Consider the following 18298-nt stretch of genomic DNA (forward strand, 5'->3'; position numbering starts at 1 on the left):
CATTTGGTAAATGTTATGCTTGTGGGTCAACCGACCATGTGAAAGGGGATCCCAGATGCAAGGGTAAACCTTCAGGGGACCCCACTGCCTCCTTAGCCTTCATCCCTGAGTCAGAAGTTCATATGGCAAGTGGAAACTTTCAAGTATTTGCTGAAGACCCCATTGGAGTCTCAGCCAGTGTTTCTTTAGTGTCCCTGGCACTATGGGAGCAGCAGAATGTAGATGTGTATAACTCTATTCCAGATAACACAAAAGAATACTACAAGGACAGTGTACTTGTAAACGGTCAGGAAACCCCTGCCATTAGAGACACAGGGGCCAGCATTACAGTGGTGGATGAACCTGTTTCAAACCAGAGGATGTTGCTAAGGCACCCAAAGGCCCCACTAAGCTTGCTGGAGGCCCTATCCAGATGGTGTCACGACCCTCGCCCAAAACCCCCTCTGGCAAACCCATTGGCCAGGTGGAGTCAGGATTCGGGCCTCTAGAGCCTGGCATCCTCTTCAAAAGCCCTCATGGGGACAGTCCTGGTGCCTATGGCACCAGGCTCATACACCATAAACAACAATGTGCTTGGGAACTACTTTATTGTATTGGCAGCCAACATGGAGGCATCCACATAGCTTGGTTCCTAAGAAACAAGCTATGCGGTCTAGTGTTTTGGGTGTGGCAGGCCTGGAACTACTTTCCCTGGTACTACTTTACCTGGGCTATATAAACCACACCCTGACTGCAGAACATGCTTCATGTTACTTTGCAGCTTGCAACGTGACGCTCACCGTGTCCAGCTATTCCCTCGAACCTCGGAGAAGCAGAACCTGCAAGGAGACAAAAGAAACATCATTAGCAGCAGCATCTTGCCTGCAGTCTTAATCTTTACACACTCACAGCTACTGAGAACAGCTTCCTCGAATCTTCACGCCTCCCAGAAAGAACGACCTGAAAGAGGAAGATAGAGGCAACACTAAAGAAAGCTGTAGAGACATTTAGAAATTACGAACTGCGCAAACGGCTTAGCAGGCTGGTCGACTCTCGGCTGGCACCACTCCGGACATTCCACTCGCGCTGAACAACACCGCAACCTATAAGGAATGAAAACACAGGTTAGCAAAGGCAAGACTTTGCTGCGCATAACGCTTACTTACCGCATCATAGCGCTCTTAATGCGCCATCTTTTACCAGCGGGGCTCAACCAAAACAGTTCGCCGTGCTGAAGCTCCACATACCTAAGGGAGAAAAAAGAGACATTTTAAACAGAGAAAGGTATGCAGGATAGCAACAAAACTAAAGAACAGCAATAAGACCTACCTAAACAATATCAAACGGGCCGGCGTCAGTGAAGTATCTGGACTGCACTCGCCCATGAAAGATAACGCGCCCCTACAAAGAAGGCAGGACGGAGAGCACGCCTAATTCTACCACAAGAACCTTCCCCGCAGACCGCATCAGGGCAAAGCTGAGAAGCATACCAGCGAGTAACCCAGCTGGGTGGCGTCCCTGTGGATACCAGGTGAGCATAACAGATGGTTCCTATACTACCAGCTCTCATCCAGTGCAACAATATGACTGTAACAATACCTGTCAGTGTACAAAGTGAGGTGCCTGGGAGAGTCCTGTTGGGGAATGACTTAAATACTCTTGGAGTTGTATGAAGCACCCCCAGGCCTCACAGTAAAAGGAAGCAGGAGCAGACTAGGAATGCCAGAGAGCTCACTTTAAAGGACTTTCAATGGGAAGTTACAGAAGTACCTATAACTCCCAGTCCACAAGAAAGACAACCTTCTGATTCCAAGAAGAAAGAGACAAAGGGGAAACCTAAGGTCTCAGGAAACCAGAAAACTAGAACTCCTGTGCACCAAACCAGGACATCCCAGAGAGGACAGTCCACAGTCACACCTGTGACATCTCGACCAGTTGAGGATGAGTGTGAGGTTCAACCAGAGGATGGTGAAACAGCTACAGATGACACAGAGCTAGAAGAAGACAGTCAGATGTCAAAGAGAGTGTCCTACTTTTAAAGGACTTCACCAATAGGCAGCTTCCCAGCTGGAAGGGCAAGAGCCAGGGAAGCACAGACTGCACTGGAAGGATGGCCTCCTTTACAGTGATCCTATTGAGTCTACCCTCAGGAGACTACAGAAGACTTGTAGTGCCCCAGGAGGTGAGACCCTGTTTCTACAGTTAGCCCATGAGATTCCTTTGTCTGGTCACATATGTTTTAAGAAGACCAAGGAAAGGCTTTCTCTATATTTCTACTGTCCTAAGATAGGGTCTGATGTAGATGAGTTCTGTAGAAGCTGTCACACTTGTCAGACTTCTGGCAAGAGTTGGTCCAAGAACGTGGCACCCTTGGTGCCTCTCCCAGTGGTGGAGCCCTTTTTGAGAGGGTAGGGGTTGATGTTGTTGGTCCCTTAGACCCTCCCACGTCTTCAGGCAACCGATTTATATTGGTTGTGGTAGACCATGCTACCAGGTACCCTGAATCCAAACCTATGAGGACTGTTATTGCTCAGGCAGTGGCTAAGGCCCTCCTTGGTATTTTTTTACCAGGGTGGGGTTTCCTAAGGAGGTTATCTCAGACAGGGGGACCAATTTTATGTCCCACTATATGCAGACTACGTGGGAAAACTGTAGAGTGACCTACACATTCTCAACAGCCTACCATCCCCAGACCAATGGATTGGTAATGAGGTTTAACAGAACAATGAAGAGCATGATAGGTGTTTTAGAAGAAGCCCTTAGAAGAAAGTGGGACCTTCTACTGCCATGCCTTCTCTTTGCTTATGGAGAAGTCCCTCAGGAAGGGGTTGGCTTCAGCCCCTTTGAGCTTCTCTATAGTCTTCCAGTTAGAGGTCCACTGGCCCGAATTAAGAAGGGGTTGGCGAGTGCTCCTTCGCACAAGCCAGTGAGAGTCACTGACAATGTGTTAGGTCTCCAAAGGAGAATGACACACATGATGACAGAAGCATCTGATAACTTGAAAGCAGGTCAGGCTCTGGTGAAGCATTGGCATGAGCAGAAGGCCAACATGGTTGAGTTTACTCAAGACCAGCTAGTTCTTGTTATGGTACCTACAAGGCAGAAGGCCTTAAAGGACAAATGGAAAGGACCCTTCATGGACGTGGGCAAACTTGGAAATGTCAATTATTTGGTGGATTTAGGCAAGCGTAAGGTATCTCCCAGGGTCTTTGAACCCAACCGACTAAAGGCTTATGTCTCTAGACCAGAACTTGGAGCTTTGCTTCTAGCCTCTGCTCAAGAGGAGGAGGTGAGTGAACCTCTGCCTGAGCTCCTCAGAGGACAACCTTTAGATGGAAAGATAGAAGGAGTTAATCTCTCTTCTGATCTGAATCTGGAACAACAGGAGGAGTGCAAAATATTGTTAAATCAGTTTTCCCCTCTGTTTTCACTCTCGCCAGGCTTGGCCCTTTGGGGCCAGCATGAAATTCTCACTGGTGACTGTCTTCCTGTCAAAAGCAGGGGTTACAGATTGTCAGACTATGTAAGATCCCACATAAAGGAAGAGGTCAACAAGATGTTTGATCTCGGGGTAATAAAGCCATCTACCAGCCCATGGTCTAGTCCAGTTGGAGGCAGGATCCAAGGAGTTGAGATTCTGTGTGGACTATAGAGCTCTTAATGCAGTCACCACGACTGATGCCCATCCTTTACCTAGGACAGATGGGCTGGTGGGCAAACTTTGTTCAGCCGAGTTTCTCAGTACATTTGACCAAACATCAGGCTATTGTTACGCTCACCTGGTTCCACGTGGGTGCCACCCAGCAATCGGGGTCCAGATGTCTCACCTTGCGATGCCTAGTGGTAGTCAGCAGAAGAATTCTGCCTTGTTCTGGATGTTGGTGGGTTCTCCGTCCTGCTGTCTTGGCAGGGGCGCGTTGTGCTCAGCGGGCAACGGCGGTCGAGTTACTTCAATGATGCCGGCCCGACTTGGGTTATACAGGTAGGTCTTATTGCTTTGGTGATTATTGTCCTAGCATGCCTTCTGGAATTAACAATGTCTTTTTCTCTTCTTTAGGTACGCAAAAGTTTGAATCCTGGTCTTGCACTTAGAAACCTCTCCAGTATTAAGCATGTTATAAAACAACAATTATAATTATAATAATGATATAAGAAAACAGGTGACTTACACCTTACACCAAAGGTAGTATTAACATAAGGAGGCAGGAGCTTCAAATTAAAGAGGAGTACTAATTAAATATTATTAAGCTTCACTGGAGGCAGTAGTGGGGTCAGGTAGGGAGGATGGGGTAGCAGGCAGTGGGAACTCCCACTTTAGCAAGTAAGTGAAGATTCAGCCGAGCTTACGAGAGATCCGCAGTTGAGCTGGCTTTGATTGTTATGAGCAGTGGGTTCCGACTCAGTGGTGAGGTGAGGTGCATAAGAGGATTGGAGAGAACAAGATGGTGAGTACACTTAGATATAATCATGCAGGTACTGAGTAGCAAGACCTGATAGCTGTGTAGACTAGGAGAAGGAACATGAAAAGAGAGCGGTTGTGAACGGAGAGTCAACCAGCATGTTGGCGGTAGGTCGATGTGAGTGAAGAGCTGGGTAGGTTGTAGAGTGTGTGGGTTGCAAAGGTTAAGACTTCTTTGTACAGAGGCAGGAAAGAGTAGAGAGAAAGGCCAAGGAATGTGTTTTTGTTTATTATTATTATTTGTTTGTTTACTATTTATAAAGCGCAATCATACCCTGTGGTAACTGGGTGCAGCCTTAACATGAATTTGCAAAACTTAGTTACAACACCAAAATATATACAAAACACAATGAGGTACACGAGATAATACATATCTACAGGTGGCACACGTGGTTACAATGTGTGCAGGAGGCGCAGGAGGGGCATGCTTGCCATCTGATTGTGTTGGGCCTACGTATTCAGCCATAGAACTACCTTGGAACGGAAGTTATGGTATGGCATGTCCATTCTGATCACTGGCGGCATGGAGTTCCACAATTTCGCAGCTTTCACAGGGAAGCTGTTACCCCCTATTGTAGAGCGTTTGAACTTCGGGACAGAGAGGCAGTCTTTGTAGGTTGTTCTAGTAGGTCTCAGGGAGGCCTGTCTGTGAAATCTGTCTATCAGATAGATCGGGGCTGCGTTGTTGAGGGATTTATGAGTGAGTGATACTGTTTTTAGGATGATTTCATCTTTGATGGAACACCAGTTGTTCTGTTGGCTGTGTCCTGTGATATGCTCTCTTCTGGATATGCCCAGCGTCGCTCTGAGAGTGTTGTTCTGAAGAGTTTGTAATTTACTAGTGGTGGCTTTAGGAGATCCTAGGTAGAGGGTGTTGCAATAGTCCAGACGGGATAGTATAAGGGCTCTAGCGAGGGTGAGGCAGCTAGTGTCGGACAAAAATGGTTTGGCTGCAGGGATCAATTTGCATGTGTATGCCAAGGAGGATGCCAGGGAGCTCACCTGTCTGTTCAAGGAGAATTTGGAATCAGATAGAAGCCTAAGGTTTTGACCTCTTGTGCCACTTTGATGTTGTTACCATCAATCGAGAAGGAGCAGTAGGCAGGGCCCAGTTTCTTTAAGCTGGTAGTCGTGCCCAGGATAATTAGTTCAGTTTTCTCATCATTCAGGCATAGTCCATGTGTGGCCATCCATGCCTGGATGATGATGTACACTCTATTTAGCAAGGCCAAATCCTTTCCATAATCTCCAGAAAGCGGAAGGGGGATCTGGGTATCATCTGCATAGTTAGTGTAGGTGATACCGAGATGATCCAAATCATCGAAAAGGGGCTTGGTAAATATATTGTACAGTGTGGGGGAAACACAGGATCCCTGAGGTACGCCACAAGTGATGGTTACGGGGTCTGCTGCTGTTGACGGTCGGAAGACCTTCATGCTCCTGTCGTTAAGGAATGATCTAATCCAGGTGATGCCTCAGCCGAGAAGTGGGCCGCAGTGTGGATGTGTGTGCATAGGACAGAGTGATCGACCAGGTCGAATGCTGCAGAGAGGTCGAGGAGGAGAAGTAGGGCAGCTTGGCCATTGTCTCTGAGCGTATCGATCTGTGCTTTTAAGTCAATAAGAGCAGTTTCGGTCCCATATTGGGGACGAAAACCTGATTGTTTGGAACCCAGAAGGTGGTGTTCTTCAAGGAATTTCTGTAATTGGACGTAGGCAATCTTGTCCAGGATTTTGTGGAGGAATGGTACGGTCGTTATAGGTCTGTAATTTGTGGGTGTGGCTGGGTCGAGCGTGGGTTTTTCTAGTAGTGGGAGTACCCAGGATTGTTTTAAATTAGTGGGGATAGAACCAGTAGAGGAGGAGGCATTAATTAGCTTTGTGATGAACGGGTGAGGTCGCGGGCTGCATCTTTGATAAGCAGAGCCGGGCATAGATCGCCCTGACAGTTGGAAGGTTTCAATGACAGGATAATTTTTTCTACTTCAAGTCTGGTAACTTTGGAGAAATAGAAGCGGGTCATTTCTCTAAGAGTGGGTTTCTCTGGTAGATTGTAGGGGGGTGGATCATTTATGGAGGCTTTTTTCGAGATATTTTGTTTTGTAAGGTATCAATCTTATTCGCAAGGGTGTTTTTAATTTTTGTGCATCAAGTTTTATCCTTAGTACAGGTAGCTAGTGGTACTATGGGAGTTTCTACTTCTTTAAGGATAGAGAATAGTTCCTTCATGTTTGATTTCACTTGGGAGATGTGGGCGTCAAAGGAAGTTTGTTTAGCCAGGTGGATTTCTTTTTTGTAGAGGGTGGCTAGTTTGGAGAGTTTAAGTTTATTCGCTGCTGAAGGGAATTTATTCCAGGTGGCCTCACTATTTCTTTTTTGCTGTCTTAAGTTTTTGAGGAATGGTGTGTACCATTTGTTTAGATGCAGTTTGGGTTTGCTTGGTCTCAGTTTAAGGGGGGCAATTTGGTCCAACGCGGTAGCCATAGTTTTGTTGTATTCTTTGACCAGGGTCTCTGGATCCAAGTTATCAGGGAGTGAGTTAAGTGTAGGAAGTAGATTAGGGATAAGTCTCTCGACTGAGATACTCTTCTTGTTTCTTGTAAGTATGGAGGGTGCACTAATGATCGGCAGGGGTGAGGTCGGATGGTGGAGAGCATGAACGATACCAGGTAGTGGTCGGTCCAAGCTAGGGGAGCGATATTGGTGATGTCAGCTAGACAGTTATGGCCGGCCACCCAGTCAAGTATTCTGCCTTTGGCATGAGTAGGTGCCATGTATCTTTGTACAAAGCCTAGTTTGGTAAGGGTATTGACTATGGTGCTAGCTGTTTTGTCTTCCGGGTCATTGTAACCCATGTTAACGTCTCCCAAGGTGAGTACTTGGGTGGTATTTTTAAGGTTGCTGGATAAAATAGTGTTGACATCCTCATCAAAGGTACCTATTGGGCCTGGCGAGCGATAGAACAAGTGGATGTTGAGCGTTTGGGCATTAGTAAGAGGGACTTTGACTGTGAGTAATTCACAGGAGAGGACGTTGAGAGTTGTTACTGGTCTCATGGTGAGGCTGCATTTGTGGATGATAGCGACACCTCCTCCTCTGAGGTCGGGCCGATCTTGTCTTATGATAGAGTAGTTGTCTGTGACTGCAAACATGAGCATAGGGCCTGCTGCCGGATGAAGCCAGGTCCCAGTAATGGCTAAGAAGTCAAGGTCTTCTTTAAGGTTCAGATCGGCAATTTCCGTTGCATGGGCTACTAGCGATCTGGCATTGATCAAGGCTCCCTTAATCTGGGGGCTAGCTGTAGTTTTGATGGTGGTGGTATGTCAGTAGTCCTGTGTTAATTCAGGAGTACTCTGATTGGAGGGACTGAGTGGGGGTATGGAGTTGACGTTCTGAGGTGAGTTAGTTTTTCTTGTGAGTAGGCTGGGTCGGGCCGGCAGCAGCTTAGGTTTCTGTCTGGTGGGCAGTGAGTGGACAAGGGGCTCATAGATTTTAGCTAATCTGGATCTAAGTCCTAAATTCCTATCTGTGGTAGAGCGAGGGAGGCTAGGAGATAGAGGTGGCTGAAGGTAATTTATGTCTAGGTATGCATTACTGGCGGACATGGTGTTAGGGATAGTTCTTTCGGCATGCCCTGTTATGGTTTACCAGTAAGTCCACATATGATTTCGGGTCTCCGTAGACAGTTATCCCATCTTCTGGGCACCCTGCCCATCAGGACCACCCTAGCTGTCAAGGTGATTTTGAACATCTGAGATACCACATGCGATAGGCTGGATCGCGAGACAGCATATGAGGCTAAAGGGAAGACTGCAGGATCCTGAGGGAAATGTGATATGTATGACTTAAGTGTGTGCTATCTTTAGCCCCTGTCTTCAGGCACTGGCCGAAGCAAGGGTGTCCACCTGCCTCGCCCCGTACCAGGGACAGTTCCCATGGGAGCCACAAATCTCACCCCCCAAGGTTACCCTGTAGGGAGGGGCACTACACCTCAAAATAACTTTGCTGATAACAGGAGATGGGCTTCTCCCTGAGTACTTAGATTACTAATAGACACAGATACCAGAGTACGTTGTACATTTTATAAGGATCCCAATGGGGACTCCCCTTTATTTATAAAAAAACACTTTTATACTTTTAAACCTTTCCCTTTACCTATCCCTAGGATTCCCCTAGCATGAGCACCAACTGACTGGGGCTGTGCTACCTCAGCTCATCCTTACTTTGCGGGATCACGTGGACCCTTAGGGTGAGCCTGAATCTGCAGACCCCTTACCTATACTCAGGTACCACCCACATGGAGTGTGAGACCAGAGGATGGCCTCTGTGGGTGGCCCCATCTCGCTAGGCAGCCTCAAGATGGCCACCACATTATCACACTACCCCATGCCAGGGTACCTCCCCTCTACCCCTTCTCACTTAATGTCCTCATATATAATGTCCATAAATAATGTCCTACTCCTACTTAACTTTTACACCGACATAACATTCCCATTAAAACTCCTATTCCCTAGATAACATCCTACTTTACTATAATTAAATATGTACATGCATGACTACACATAAAACACATAAAAGCTATGCCACAAAGGGGTGACTGCTGCAGTCAGTCACCCCCTTCACAGTACCTTCAGGGGTCTATCCCTGAGCTAGCGGGTTTCAATACTGATTGTAAAGATGGCTGGTGCTAGCTGAACCAAGTATTAGAATCAGGAGTGATACCGTCGTCATGGAGGAGTTTAGTTATAATACCACTGTTTAATAAAGGTAATAGGATGGACCCAAGTTCATATAGGCCTATATCTCTATTAGACTGTCCGGGCCCGCCTGTTTCTAAGAGACTTTAACCATTGGCTATCAAATAAGAATCCAAGAGACCCACATCAAACAGGCTTTCTTGCTGGTCTTGGCACCAGCATTAACCTACTTACCATAAACACAAGCATAGCCAAGTACCATTAGATAAAGCAACCATCGTATGCAGCATTCGTCGACTTTAGATCTGCGTTCGACTTGGTACCAAGAGAACTACTATTCAGGAAACTAATGCGCCATGATTGTCCATGGCATGTACTAAAGTGGCTAATGGAATTCCATAAAGACCCAATGATTCAAGTAAGATTGAATTATGATGGCTTGCCATCAGTCCCAATACCGACATCCAGGGGGCTGAAGCAATGGGCCTCATTACGAGTTTTTAGGTAGCCATGGAGCTATTAGCTTCATGGCTGCCTCCAAACCAGGCTCCATTACCGGGTTCCTGCAATGGGGACTTACCTGTTCATTCCGACATAGGAGGACCCAGTAGGTCCTCCTTGCAGGAACCATTCCCCATTCCCATTTGAGCCCCCATAGGGTTCAATGGGAATGGGGAGGGAGGTAACAATGGGCACATTACAAGTGTCACGTTGTTATCTCCCTCTTCCCCTTAATGGACCCGGAAAAGACATCTGGTTTTACCAGATGTCTGATCCGGGTCCCGCAAAGGGAACCTCGTAATCAGCCCTGACGGAATGAAGGGGGCCGGTCCCGTACCTTCATTCCGTCAGCGCAAGGGTTGTAATGAGGCCCAATGATTCAAGTAAGATGGAATTATGATGGCTTGCTATCAGACCCAATACCGATATCTAGGGGGCTGAAGCAGGGTTTTATGCTTGCTTCAGCCCTCTTCAAATACTTCATATCAGATATGGGTTTAGGGTTTGCAAACATTATAACAGATTCCCCTCAGCTGTATAGAAGTGACCTTCAAATAAGAAACCTAAGTTTGTCATTGGGGACTTCAAGTCCAAAAATCCTCTAAGTACTGAGACGAGGAAGAGGACTGAAGAGGTGCAGTAATGACTCACACCTGAGGGAGACTGAGAGGCTTAAAAGGCCCCCTCAGGGGCAGGTCAGGAGAAGGAGGAAAGGGGAGAGGAGCAGCAGGAAGCAGAAGTATAGTGGTGTGTGCAGGAAGGCCAAGCAAAGCTGGAGGAGAGAGAAGACGCCAGAGAGTAACTGCCGATCCTGAGAGCGTATGTGCCTCTCAAATCCTGAAGTGGAGAGGTTGTGCAGTAGAAAGCATTCAAGAGGGAATCTTGCCCTCTGATGACCTAATCTGCAAAGGCTGTGAAGCGGGAAGTGAAGACGAGGGACGTTTTCCCTTCCCGGAGGCCCTATCAGATGGCTGACATGCACTACAGGAAGTCTCTCGTGGCTGGCGTGCACCAGAGAACCTCAGGAGCAACAAGGGCTCCAGTTTCAGGTGGCACTGGTGGTGGCGGACTGAAAGAAGAGGTTTGCAGAGGAGCCACAAGAAGGGAAATCCTGCAAGCGGTGAGAGGAAGAGAAGAGCACATCATACCCCGTGAGTTCACAGCTTGTTTGTGACCCTGGAGAGCTCCTTCCCCATTGGAGTATACAAGGCAGGCGTTCGGCGAGTGAGGGACACTCGCCGGTGAATGCAAGTGACTCGAAAAGTACTTTTGAATCTCGTGCTACTGAAATGCAGAAAAAGCATCACTCACAAGCGAGCGAGAGATTCCGAGAGTAATCTTGAATACCCAAGTAATGAAAAGCAGCAAAACCCCTTATAAGAAAGCCAAAAGATTGTACATTTACAGGTGTGAGTCTATGGAAACACCTACAGTCCAAAGGGGCAACAGTGTTAAAAGTGAACACCTAAAAGCATTGCCCAAGCCAAGAGAGAGCCAAACCAAGGCAGTTACAATCTAGTAGGCATTGCCAACAGTGGCAAGGGGCTATTGGAAGATTTATTCGCAGTGAAACCTGTTGCCCATACTTTGCACAACCCGTGGTGAAAGTTGGTATAAACTCACATTCCCTGAGTCAAGGGGAGAGAAGTAAAAGACCCTTTTCCTGTCCGTAACTGCTTACTGGTGTAATGGGGGAAACAAGAGTGGCCAAAAGAATGCCCTTCTGGGAAAAGGGATCCAGAAGGAGAAGAGCATTATTCTTCAGAAGTGCATCAAAGAGCACCCATGTAAATCTTGATTTCCCTGAAGAGTTGTTGGGAGTTTTGAAGCTGTAATTTGTTGAATATTATGAAGATGTGGTGAAGCATTTATAATAATAATAATAATATTATCAAGTGATATTAACCCCAAAAGCACTTATTGTTGTGGAATGCTGTTGGATCAGGAGAGTATACCAGGACGGCAAACTGTTGGAGAAGTGGACCTGGCATAGGAGTAAACCAGGTGAAAGTTGACGAAGTGCTTAAAAGGGGTACATTGACAAAGACAATTTATGTTCATCCTGATCAAGACGCAATTTGTGTTGATTGTGGTGTTAAAGGTATTTGTGGCAAATCATGCTGACCAAGACGCAAATTGTGTTGATTGTGGTGCTGAAGGCATATGTGGAAAATCATCCTGACCAAGACACAATTTGTGTTGCTTGTGGTGCTAAAAGCATTTGTGGCACAACATCCTGACCAAGACGCAATTTGTGTTGATTGTGGTGCTAAAGGTATTTGTGGCAACACATCCTGACTAAGACGCAGTTTGTGTTGATTGTGTTGCTAAAAGCATTTGTGGCACCACATCCTGACCAAGACGCAATTTGTGTTGATTGTGGTGCTAAAGGTATTTGTGGCAACACATCCTGACTAAGACGCAGTTTGTGTTGATTGTGTTGCTAAAAGCATTTGTGACAAATCATCCTGACCAAGACAATGATTGTTGCTATCGATGAACTGAGAACCTGTTCAAGGAAGGGAAAGAACCTTATATTTACAGAGTAGACATTTTCTATTGACAAGTTGAAGCGACACCAAACTGAGTTGGCACTTGTATTGACGAGTTGAAGTGGAAGAGAACTGTGGTTGACCACTGTTGCAAATCAGGATTCCCTTGTGAAACAGAATCACATTTGAAACTGGGGAAGGGGAATTCTCCCTGGTTACAAAGAGAGACTGTGGTGACATTACACATTCAATCATGATTGTTTGTTTGGAATTGCCATGTATTTCCTTGTTTATTTGTTTCATGTGCGAGGCACAGATGTCCTTTGTTAGAGTGTTTCCTTCAGTTCATTTTAAGCAGTGAAATCAGCATAAGGGTAGGGAGAGTGAGGCGTTCATCCAACCTTATATTATAATAAAATGGTATTTGTTGAGAAATCTTCACAAGGTTGTCCGCCCTAAACATTTCTGGCTCCTCACTTGGTGCCGTAGTGCAGCCTATGTGCATGCCAGCACAGCCTCGAGAAAAGTGAAGCAAGCCCAGTAGGTCCACGGGCTTCCAGATCCTGCTGCAACTGCACTTGTCTCAGCACTTTGCTCTGTGCTTGGCGCCGTAGTGCAGCCTATATGCTGCCAGGACAGTCTCCAGAAAAGTAAAGCAAGACCAGTAGGTGCACGGGCTTCCAGCTCATGCTGCAACTGCACTTGTCTCAGCACTTTGCTCACTGCTTGGTGCCGTAGTGCAGCCTATGTGCATTCCAGGACAGCCTCCAGAAAAGTAAAGCAAGGCCAGTAGGTCCACGAGCTTCCAGCTCCTGCTGCAACTGTCTTGGCACTGCTCTCATTCACACTTATCAGAAAGACTTTTCACAGGCAAAGGAGTACATTTCACTGCACCACAGTGAGCATCAGTAGCTACACCACATTTTAAGTAATACATGTTAATATTACACAACTAAATGGTATTTCTTTTAAGGACAGCATGAAGATAAAGGAGTTGACCATTCCAGAATTAAAGGGAATGCAGATTTTCTCTTCTGGTGCAGACAGTAAAATGCTTGCAATGTAACTGAAACTAAGCAGTATTTCCAGCTAAAGGTAGAAATGCAGTAAAAAACATAATCCATGTTTCTCACCTCGCATCTCTCCTTAATAAAATCACTGTTCTTAAAATATCTCAAAAGAAAGCACAGGTCATATTCTATAAGTGCTCACATTTGTGTTGCCTGCCATTTTGTATTCCTGAACATTTTATAGATGTAAGTCTACATGGACCAGAATGCAACATATAGTGAAGCAAAAAGCCACAGAATAGGTTTATCATTTTGCAGCTGACCTCACACAAATCCAGATCTCTGCAAAGCACCTAACATGTGACTGTGCCTTTTCAGACTGACACACAACCCAGAAGAGCCTGTTTTATAGTCACCTGTGTGTAGTTATTGTTACACACATGCAAGCAGCATTTTGATACTATGCATAATATGCATAATGTGTAAATCTGCATTGAAAGTGTTAAATCCCTTACAATGAGTGGGGCGGAGTATTAAAGTTGTTACTGGCCCTCACTTGTGTTTGCTTCAGCAGTAGTGTCTTTCTGCCAGGCTCAGTGTGCTTTCTTTTATTGTACAGGACTCCATGTGTAAAGAGACATTATTATGGAGCACAGCTCCTGTGCACACTTCTACACTGTAGCATGAAAACCCAACGCCCTGTCAAGATGGGTGTCTACTCCCGTGCACAGACTCCGTCTGCCCATCAAGATGTGTGTCTACTCCCGTGCACAGACTCCGTCTGCCCATCAAGATGTGTGTCTACTCCCGTGCACAGACTCCGTCTGCCCATCAAGATGGGTGTCTACTCCCGTGCACAGACTCCGTCTGCCCATCAAGATGGGTGTCTACTCCCGTGCACAGACTCCGTCTGCATCCACGGAAGGCACAGAAACTGGTGAAATTATTTCATTGTATCCAATGGAGTAAAGAAAGTGACTGCAGACAGAGCCCGGGTGCTGGTTTATTTCTCCCCTTTCTGTCTTCTGTTCCTTGTGGGCTTGTTTCTGACCATTTTAAGTCAAGGCCATCTTAATATATTTTGGTGTCTTCACACAGTTAACTTTGGGGACCCCGAACTCAAAAAATGGAAAAGAGTTTTACAACTGTGCTTTCAAGATGCACAATACAATAAACTAGGTGATACGGGTTAAGCAAATAGATATTAAGTTTGTGATTTATTACTTACCATTCAAAAGTGTGAAAGCCCTGCAGTGATGTCTAACATTGGGGCATTTGAAGAGAGAGGTGAGAAGACAGCCTCATGCTCCAGAGGCAATCACTCAGTACATGAAAGCATGGTCTTCTGTACATTCCACAGTTAGGGAAGCAAGGGCAATGCCACCTGTACCAAAGGGAAAGCCAGGGATAGCAAACGCTACCCTTGGATATTCCAAAATGACATCTCTGCTGCTCATTATCGTGAGCTACAATACTCCCTAGCAGTACTCAAACACAGATCACTCTCCCTACAACAAGGGCCATGCTTTCCTAAAATTAAATTATTTCTTTTTACCATTTCCCAACCCACCTTTGACTCAGGATTGCCAGTCCCACCCCACCTTTATCCGTGATCTACTCTTAGACTGAGTCACTCTTGACTCAGGCTTGGCAGTCCCATCGTTAGTATTCTGGAATTTGAGCCATGGTACAATGTGGTACAAATAAGCCATCAAACTTCCAGGATTGCCTGAGCACATTCTGCAGCCACTTGTGAATCCAGCATTATTCGATGTTCTAATTTATAAGCATCCAAATCTGCCTTGGTAACACAATCCTAATATGTCTGGTGATTTGGCAGAGTGAGAAATCATAGGGCCTCATTACAAGTCTGGCGGTAACCGTGCCTGGCTTGCCGGAAACACGGGTGTCTGGGAGGGCAGACACTGGTAAAATGTTGTGCCCCATTCCCATAGAGTAATGAGGCCCATACTAACATAACATGTAGATAGATCAAGGGGCAGAGCAACTTGTGTTTCACACCATGCATTCTCCAGCACTGTTAGGCCCCCCAAGAAAATATCTGTAGAACATTTTCTGAATGAAAACCTTTAAATAGTGGTAGTGAAAGATAGAAAAAGAATAACAAAAGAAACAAAAAAGGACCTTTTATATCACTTTATTACTTTCATAGGTTAAAAATATATTCTTTACTTGTAAAAATATACAAAGTTCCTTTTAGTTTCCATTCAATGTAAAATGCAATACATGTTTGGAAATGAAGAGTGCTTCGATCTTATCTACCAAAGGGGGTGAAAGTCTGTTCCCTGAACCTCTTCCATTAAGATCCGTCTGATGTCATTTTAACAGATGTGCTCAAAACGGTGTCATCGAGCATTGCTAATTTTAATATTGATGTTTTTAAAAAGACCTCTATTTCGGACTGAATAGTGAAATTACCATTTGCATTTCCACATTAAAGATCACTAGTTTTGCATTAATGTACCCAAACACAATGAATATGGAATTATCTCTTCCGTTTTTACACCATACAAGACAACGTTAACGAATAGACTATTTCTGATGAATACTAACTCTTTCCATTTCTTATCATATACAATCACATATTGTACAAATCAAACAACCAACACGGACATATTCCTTACATTCTCAAACTGCTTCCTGTAAAAGGTGATCAAACTATATTACAATAATATACCATCTACCAACACACTGCAGCATTTATATATAAATAGACTTCCTCACTGAGCCAGTCTAGTGAACAAGGAAGTATTGTTTCTATTACGATAACTGGCTAAAGAGAAAAATAAAAATCCCCCAGTTGGGCTTAAACCAATATGGCTGCTGATGGGCCGTGCAGGACTCTGGAGTACACAAAGAAGAAACATTCACAAGATTCCGCCATGGACATAGAAGTTGCAGCCCAAATGCCAAAGCATCCAAAATAATGCGGTAAGGATTATTAAAAGGAAGTCCAAAAAGGAGCACATACGTGAGGATAGAAGGAATCTACACTGGTTAGTGTTGAGGAAATAATTGCATTTAAGGCTATGGCGCGGACACACAGATGCATCCACGGGTCTGCCCCGTCTCACCTGAAAAACAAACTGGTCACGAGCGTACCAAGACGGACACTCAGGTCAGATTCAAAAGGTCAAATTTAAATTGCCCGAATCAAAAAGGCTTGGTAAAGCCTTCCATATAAAAGCATCCACGATGTGGAACAACCATCTCTTTAAGACTAGAACAAAAATACAAAAGTTTCTGGAAAAAACTCAAGACTCATCTGTTCAAATGATAAACCGGTCCTAAGAAACTGATACCCTTAATTACTTTTTGAGCGCCTTGACACTCCAGGCTATGGATATAAAAGGATTAGTCCAGTCCCCACGGTCCTGTGCTGTTAGTACATAGTACATACGTTTGCTGAAGATTGGCCCCAGTCCATTGTGAGGGGATCTTTCATCTCCAAATCAGCCCTGTATGAAACTCTACTCACCGAAGGCTGCATAGAAGAGGAGACACAGAGAGAGCAGAGCCATTGCAGCTTCGTGTCTGCACCAGTATGTGCTGGAAAGTAGAGGCTGCAACTTTGAAGGACACAGGAAGGATGTGAATCTGCCTAGCAGGAAAAGAATATACTGATAGTAAAATGACAGAGGATGTCACGATCTACCCATGCAATGAGCTTTGGCAGTCTATTCACACGAGCCCCAGGTTATGCCAGTCTGCATGCACTGGGCTATGGCAGTCTATTCACACCAGCCCCAGGCTATGCCAGTCTGCATGCACTGGGCTATTGCAGTCTTTTCACAGCAATCCCAGGCTATGCCAGTCTGCATGCACTGGGCTATGGCACTCTATTCACACCAGCCCCAGGCTATGCCACTCTGCTTGCACTGGGCAATGGTACTCTATTCACATGCGCCCCAGGCTATGCCAGTCTGCATTCACTAGGCTATGGCACTCTAATCACATGAGTCCCAGGCTATGCCAGTCTGCATGCCCTGGGCTATAGCAGTCTATTCACACGAGCCCTAGGCTATGCCAATCTGCATGCACTGGACTTTGACACCCTATTCACACGAACCCCAGGTTATGCCAGTCTGCATGCACTGGGCTATGGCACCCTATTCACACCAGCCCCAGGCAATGCCAGTCTGCATGCAATGGGCTTTGGCAGTCTATTCACACGAGCCCTAGGCTATGCCAGTCTGCATGCACTGGGCTATGGCACTCTATTCTCATGTGCCCCAGGCTATCCCAGTCTGCATGCACTGGGCTATGCCACTCTATTCACGTGAGCCGTAGGCTGTGCCAGTCTGCATGCACTGGGCTATGGCACTCTATTCACACGAGCCGCAGGCTATGCCAGTCTGCATGCACTGGGCTATGCCACTCTATTCACGTGAGCCCCAGGCTATGCCAGTCATCCTGCATTGGGCTATGGCACTCTATTCACATGAGCCCCAGACTAGGCCAGTCTGCATGCACTGGGCTATGGCACTCTATTCACATGAGCCCCAGGCTATGCCAGTCTGCATGCAATGGGCTATGGCACTCTATTCACACCAGCCCCAGGCTATGCCAGTCTGCATGCACCAGGCTATGGCACTCTATTCACACCAGACCCAGGCTATGCCAGTCTGCATGCACTCGGCTATGGCACTCTATTCACATGAGCCGTAGGCTGTGCCAGTCTGCCTGCATTGGGCTATGGCTCTCTATTCACACGAGCCGGGGTGCAGCAGTGCAGTACTCAGCTGCTGGCCCCAGGCTCACTTTCCCCCTTTCCTTGCAAAAATCCTCTAAGACTCAGCTAGCTCATGCATTGACGCTTGTATCAAGAGCTGTCTTGCGGCATAGTACATCACCAGAAACCTCATATCACCTTTGAGCTCCCACTGCCCAATTCCCTGTAATATTATCCTGACAACCTCACCTTGTGAATTCCCCTTCACCCATGAAGTGCTCTCAGTGCACAACCCAGCCTATCCGCTGAACACCTTGCATTGTGAGCCGGGTCCCGCGACTCTTCTTCCACCCTTGTTGTTGCTCCAGTGCAAAACATAGCCCACGTTCTGAACATCCTCCTCGGCAGACGGGGCTGTGCTGGGCTGTGCTGGGCATCGCCTTCTTGCTTCTCCCTTATTGTGCAAAT

At 46.1% G+C, this 18298-nt stretch overlaps 1 protein-coding gene across 2 annotated transcripts in view; it reads right to left on the minus strand.

Annotated features, from left to right (window-relative positions):
- LOC138525662 (uncharacterized) overlaps positions 1 to 18298 on the minus strand; it is a 589674-nt gene that overhangs the window by 480105 nt on the left and 91271 nt on the right. Inside the window, exon 1 of one of the 2 annotated variants that reach the window (XM_069635731.1) lies at positions 16637 to 16693. The exons of the other annotated variant lie outside the window; for it this stretch is intronic. Within the exon in view, the coding sequence (XP_069491832.1) occupies positions 16637 to 16679 (43 nt within the window). The 5' untranslated portion in view covers positions 16680 to 16693. Of the gene's footprint in view, positions 1 to 16636; positions 16694 to 18298 lie in introns of those variants that run through there. 2 annotated transcript variants of the gene reach the window in all.

The sequence above is a fragment of the Ambystoma mexicanum genome, chromosome 7p (assembly GCF_040938575.1).
Source record: "Ambystoma mexicanum isolate Mex_15411 chromosome 7p, UKY_AmexF1_1, whole genome shotgun sequence".
Taxonomy (NCBI): domain Eukaryota; kingdom Metazoa; phylum Chordata; class Amphibia; order Caudata; family Ambystomatidae; genus Ambystoma; species Ambystoma mexicanum.